This window comes from Phoenix dactylifera, chromosome 2 (genome assembly GCF_051530095.1).
Source record: "Phoenix dactylifera cultivar Ajwa chromosome 2, Ajwa_hap1_PhDact_Kaust_v1.1, whole genome shotgun sequence".
In the NCBI taxonomy this organism is placed as follows: Eukaryota; Viridiplantae; Streptophyta; class Magnoliopsida; order Arecales; family Arecaceae; genus Phoenix; species Phoenix dactylifera.
Window position 1 is genome coordinate 708140 of NC_143191.1, and position 6041 is coordinate 714180.

The following is a 6041-nucleotide window of genomic DNA, read 5'->3' on the forward strand; positions in this document are numbered from 1 at the left end:
CCCGCGCAAGCACCCGGGGCCACTGGCCCACTATAAATCTATAATGCAATAGGTGGTTTCCACCCCCTTTCTATGAATTTTATTCTGTGGGTAAGCGGGTCACAGCCTCACAGGCTTTCGTTTACTGGTGGCTTGCAAGACGAGAGTAGGCAGCAAAGGGAATCCATCCTACGCTCCTGGATAAAGTTATCAGTGAATAAGCCCTGATCAAAAAATTGGCGGGGACAAGAATTAGGCTCCAATTTTAGATATTCAGATACTAGGTTGCATGTTACCTAAGATCCCAATTTATCGCCGGAAGAAAATTAAATAACGATCGGCAAAACCCTGAAAACCTCTAGAACCCATGGAGAATGCTACTTGCAGGTAGGATCTCGTCATTGACCGAGGAGTAGCAGCCGGCAAACCAAGCATTCAAAGTGATGCGCTCGTCTCGAATTGTTGCCTTGTACATTGAATCTTTGTTTACTCCTATGATGCGCATGATGGAGGATATAATTTTTTTAGGAGATAGAGATAGAACCCGTTCCCAATCTTTTTATTTATTATTTTTTAAATCATGTTGTTCTACCAAAAAAAATATCATGTTATAACAGCTAATCACAGCTTGAGTGAGAGCCATCATGATCAAATGGTTAATTAGGCATAGCTCACTTGTTTGATGACCGAAAACTGGGCCCGAGGATTGTCCGCGGAAACGGCCCAGCGGGGAAGGTCAAGATAGAAGCTGCTGGCCCAAAACCCACAGCCCAAAACCTTCCGCGCTCTTTTAATCTCTATCGTCTGCACCTTTCTCTCCTACTGCGACGGCGGACGGAGCGAGACGCGGAGAGAGAAGAGAGAGAGGAACGTCCTCGACTTGTCGGATGGCGTTGAGGCGGGCGCTGGGGTGGTCGGATGGCGAGCTGATGCGGTCGGACTCGAAGCCCTGCTCCCGGCTGATGCGCCACACCGCCGGCATCTTCAGTGTCGGCGGCGCCTTGGGTTTCTGGATCCTCTGTCGCCTCCACTACGGTCCCTCCCTTTTCTTCCCTTTCTCTTCTTTCTTTTATTTATTTTTTTTAAAAGTTTTGCTTGTTATCTGTTTCCGCACAAAGTCCGATTTTTGACGGTAAATGTTTGTCTTTTTATCTCTTCATGATTTCTTCTTCATCCTTTGAAGAATGGATTGTCTACTAGGGACAGGCATTAGATTTTTGGTATCGAGTCATTGACTGACTAATGTGGGAATTTGAGGTCAAGGTGAAGATTTTGGGGATCTAGTGTTGGAATTTGGAACGAACTTCCCAAATTTCTCTATATTGGATGAATTTAACGATTTTACTGAGTGAGTTCATCCACATCATCATTGAAAGTTATCATCCTGATCATTTAGATGCTATCAACTAGTGTTAGTCGTGTCTCCCTTGGAAACCAAAAGAAGGATTTCTGATGGAAAGTTCTACTGTGACCTTGTTACCTGGATGACCCGAACTAGGTCTGATACAAGACTTCTTGTCGTTTCATTCAGAATCTTTGGTAGTTCATTTAAGAATGATCGTTACGATGGGAATGATTTTGATTTTCCAATGTCGGTTTTGATTTTTCTGTCAGGTACTGAACACGCTTGTTAACCTTTTTAGAGTGCTACTTTTCTTGTTGCCGATCATCTTCTAGAAATAATGTTGTGGGTGAAAACATAACAGGGCATATATTTGTTGCAAGTCTCATGGTGGAGGAAAAATTTGTTATTGGTGGATTTGCCAATCATCATGCTCATCTTGGCATCTTTTGGAAGATAATGATTCCCAGTGGGTTAGAAGGTTGACAATGCCGTGGCCATTTGTTATGACTATAAGCAATCCCATTGTTTGAGAGAAGTTTATGCAAAGGTGCAAGAGCCTAGGAAGCATCTATGTAAATTGTAAAATAGGATATGGTATTATGAGATGATAAAAATAAAGTTATTTTCTTTTTCCATTTTTAAGAAAAAACGTAATACATTCTAACAGATATGATAAGATGATTAATGTGCATTTAATGTTGAACTACGACTACTTGTACAATACTTGATACTTTCAACAAAGAGTCTGGTTTCTGAGTTTGACAAAATGGTGTTGTTAGACTATTGTTGAAGATGGTTTCTGACGTCAAGTCTGGGTTTGCTTTTTTATGCTTAAAATGTATCTTAGATTTGGTTTTGCCGGAACTCTTTTTACTATTGATTTTGAATTTAGATGCCTTTCATAGAATCATTGGAAGATTGAGAAAATAAAAAATTTCATAATGATGGGCACCAAATCTGAAGATAAATTGGATCCCAAAGAACTAGATATTATCCAATGATCTAGGGCATAGATGTAGAAAGATGTGACATTATGCCTCAAACAATGTAAAATTTAAGAATGAAATACAAAAGAAAATCTTATATATCATGGAGTAAAGAATTAAATCACAAGAGATGTTGTGCTTCAGGGTTTAACAACTAGCAGCTAATCACTTGTGCCAAAAAAACCTTGAGGCCCTCTCCCCCCCCACCCTCCTTTTTTTACCAAGAAATTCATTCGGATAGAATGGGGGTTATGGCAGAAACCTTTTAGTTGATTAAGGGGGAATCAGAAGTGCACAAGAAGTACCAACCAAACTTAGAGGGATAAAAAGAGAACCACAAACCTATTTAAGAAGAAACAGAAACATTGCATCACCTTTTTCTTTTTTTGTGCTAAACATCGCATCACCTTTCAAAACCAAAAAGAGGGTCTGGAACGAAAACAGAAATCTCATATCAAAGATGATACATTTTTTTGAGAAGTTTATCAAAGATAATACCTAGAAAAACAAATTATCTAACTCATCATAAAGAGTAGATGCAGACTGAAGCTAAGCAGCACCAAACATTTGAGCAGCTTAAGGCAGTTAGTCCAAATGGGACATATTCATTCATGAGCATCATCATTTTTTCTAAGGAAGAGTATAAAAGCAAAGCATATCCACTCAAGAACATAACAGCGATGACTAGTACTTGCACTATCTCAATTAGGACATCCATGTAAAAAGAAGCTACCTTGAATAGAACATTCTAATGGTTTACCTTGGAAAAGGAAAATGTTCATTTATTCAGCAGAACTCCCTCACATCACACAACCTTGTCCTCCAGATCATTTATGAAGAACCTAGAGTTGTACTAAATAATATTCAAATTCCTCAATTCAAGCCATCTTCACACCATGATTCCAAATTACAAGTATTAAAAACAAAGTTAAACAATAAGAAAAACCAAGAGATGGGTAGATTGACATGCACCTTTTTATACTATTTCTTAATTACTTCGTTCTAGTTTCGAATGTGATCTCTTCCCATCAGCATCACATATCCTACAAATAACCATGCGGCTTCCTGAATAAAGTCATTCAATTCTTGTACAACATGCCTAAAGAGATTAGGACTTCGGAGTGGTGCTTCTTCTGTGCCCATTGCAGTTGGAAATTTTCATCTTCCATGCTACCTTCATGTGACGCTGCTTTCATGTTTACTGCTCTAAATTTAAGCATTAGTCCGTTTGGTATCTTATTTAAGACCCACCAAATTATTTCTGTCAGCATTCTACTATGTTCTTTCTTGTATTGCTAAAAAGATGTATAGTTTTTCACTTGTCTTTAATCTTTTCATTAATTCCTTCGCAAGAATCTCGCTGTAATGGCTTGCCTCCTTGGTATTAAAATAATAAATTCTTAGAAGAGAAGGTTGTTGCTAGTTTGATTTTCTTTTCCATCAACTTCCCTTGTAATGACATATTTTGCTTGCAGAATAAATCATAGGATGGGACCACAATGTGCATCATCCTAGCTGATATTGCATCATCAATTATTTGGTCTCTTTTGCCGGAATGCCTTAGATTTGGTTATCATTATCAGTTACCCTTGTTAAATGAACCAACTTGCCATTGCATAGTATTCCATAAGTTTTTACATTGTTTAGGTTGTTAAACTTTTGGATAAATGAAAAAAAGACTGGAATTTAGGTGGCCTTCCAGCTATAAAATGGAAAAAAATGATGAAATTTCTTACCTAATATAAGGGATGTCCTAAAAAAAATCTACTTGAACCCAAAGAGCAACTAGGGTTTTACCATGAACAATATCCTTTTTTCCAAATCCAGCAAATTGTAACTTGCTTCAAATGATTGAACTGATATGGTTTGCTTTCAATCCTACTTCTTTTTGAGAGTATTCTTATGTTAATTTTATCAGAATTCAGAGAACCCATTTAGTGGGAGCTGATATGCATGGATTCTAGCTTATAGAACTCTCAGGTATTATTATATTTTTTTGTTTTGGGACAAAATTTTGTAAAGACTTTTTAGGTGATTGAAGGCTTGTCAAAGGGAGTATAAAACTCTAAAGGATGTTGTAATTTTATAACTTTATTTTGTTATAGTTAATAATTGCAAACTAAGCTTTGATGTCACCCATTTAACTTGATATGTTTGCATACGTGTGGCCCTTCTTGTCCTTATTTGACAGAAGTTTGAACTTGAACAGTTAAGCCTCAGTTAATCATAGTTATCATTCTATTACAGGCCCAAGAATAACAATTCCGAGAAGTCTCAGGTGGGCTTCTTGTGGAGCAATATCGGTGAGCTCAACGTCAGTCCTGCTGGTCCGCCTCTTTAGTCCAGAGTGTGAACCTCAGAATATAGCTGCTTATGACAAACCCAAATGAGATTGTTCTTTGCTTGCATAACTGCAATGTTTTTTATATCCAGTTCAGCAGCATACTGTCAAACCACTTGAGAACTTCTCATCAAAAGCTGCTAGCTGGATTGGATCTTGTGCTTTGGCAGGAATTACTCTTGGAAGAATTATTTCTTGGACTAGTTGTTGAGAGGTCATGGCCAAATAAACTCATATATTGTTCAAAGCTATGAAGCTGTTCTTCCCTGTGTTTAATGTCAGCAAGGCCAGTAAGAAAACCTTCATGGTCTTCTTTATATAAGTTTTTTCTTGTAATATATATCAAAAGGCAGTATTCTACTTTGCTTGGAAGTGCTTCATAGTGATGTCTTATCGTCCACAAGGTTGTTGCTTTCTGTGATAACCAAGATGATGCTTGTTGTTAGGCGATCTCATTGATTTGATGGACGGATAATTTTGAAATGTTCTGATGAAGAGCTGCATTCTTGAAGAGCTATATATTTGAAATGATCATTTCTTTATTATTTAATGCAACAGCGACATTTAGATGATATATAACTGTATCTACATTTTTGAAGAGCTATATATTTGAAATGTTCTGATAGCTGGGTTATAATCGCATCTGTTTCAGTCTAAGAGCTTCGTTACCAAGTTCTTAAAGCAATCAAATAGATCTTTTAGATGATACATAAACCCTCAAAAAGGTTCTGAAGTATTTGGGCAATTGGCATATGAAAAATGTAGTACAATGTTCAACCAGTTATAGTGGGACTGATGACAGTCTAAAATTAGAGAAAATGTCAGATAAATTTTATTTTGGGTAGAAGGCAAAAACATAACCCTAGGGAACATACAAACCTCGGAACAGCAGATGGCTAGATCTGTAAAAACTTATTCCTCCACTTAAAATAAGAAAGCCTGGGTGCCTTCACTACAAAATGATCAAAGGCCCCTTGCCTAACTATGGTTATCCAGAAAAAAAACTAGCATCATGTGACTTGATTTGCCAAGAAATTCATTCAAGAATCAACAGCCACATAATCCCCCAACCGGCCATTCAATCCACTCTAGGATGGATGGGAGTGAAATATAGCCATCTCCTCCCTTACGGCACAGATAAAGCCTTCAGGTCTAACCCATTAAGAATGCTATAAACTCTAGTTACCCAATAAAAGAGGTTGATCCCATTTAAAGTTTCAAAGTATACAGCTGATATATACCTTGCTTTCATATTGTTGATCAAGCATCTGTGGCTGTTAATGTACAATTGTCCAATAATTGGCTCTAGTCATACAAAAATGTTATTTTGCCAGGTGCTGAACTTATAGGTTTCTGCCTTCCCCTGACCAACAAAATGTGGAAAGAAAAT

At 37.5% G+C, this 6041-nt stretch overlaps 1 protein-coding gene across 1 annotated transcript; it reads left to right on the forward strand.

Moving 5' to 3' along the window:
• Positions 1-769: 769 nt before the first annotated feature.
• Positions 770-5174, forward strand: LOC103706018 (40S ribosomal protein). The gene is made up of 2 exons (XM_008789951.4): positions 770-1014; positions 4558-5174. The coding sequence occupies exons 1-2, from the start codon at positions 867-869 to the stop codon at positions 4698-4700; spliced, it is 291 nt and encodes a 96-aa protein (XP_008788173.1). The 5' UTR covers positions 770-866; the 3' UTR covers positions 4701-5174.
• The last annotated feature ends 867 nt before the right edge of the window (positions 5175-6041 follow it).

Bases quoted from the DNA above. Each gene is read 5' to 3' on its own strand.
- LOC103706018 (XM_008789951.4), top strand. From the start codon at position 867: ATGGCGTTGAGGCGGGCGCTGGGGTGGTCGGATGGCGAGCTGATGCGG. The intron at 1,015-4,557 runs GTCCCTCCCTTT...ATTCTATTACAG, and splicing joins CCTCTGTCGCCTCCACTACG to GCCCAAGAATAACAATTCCG.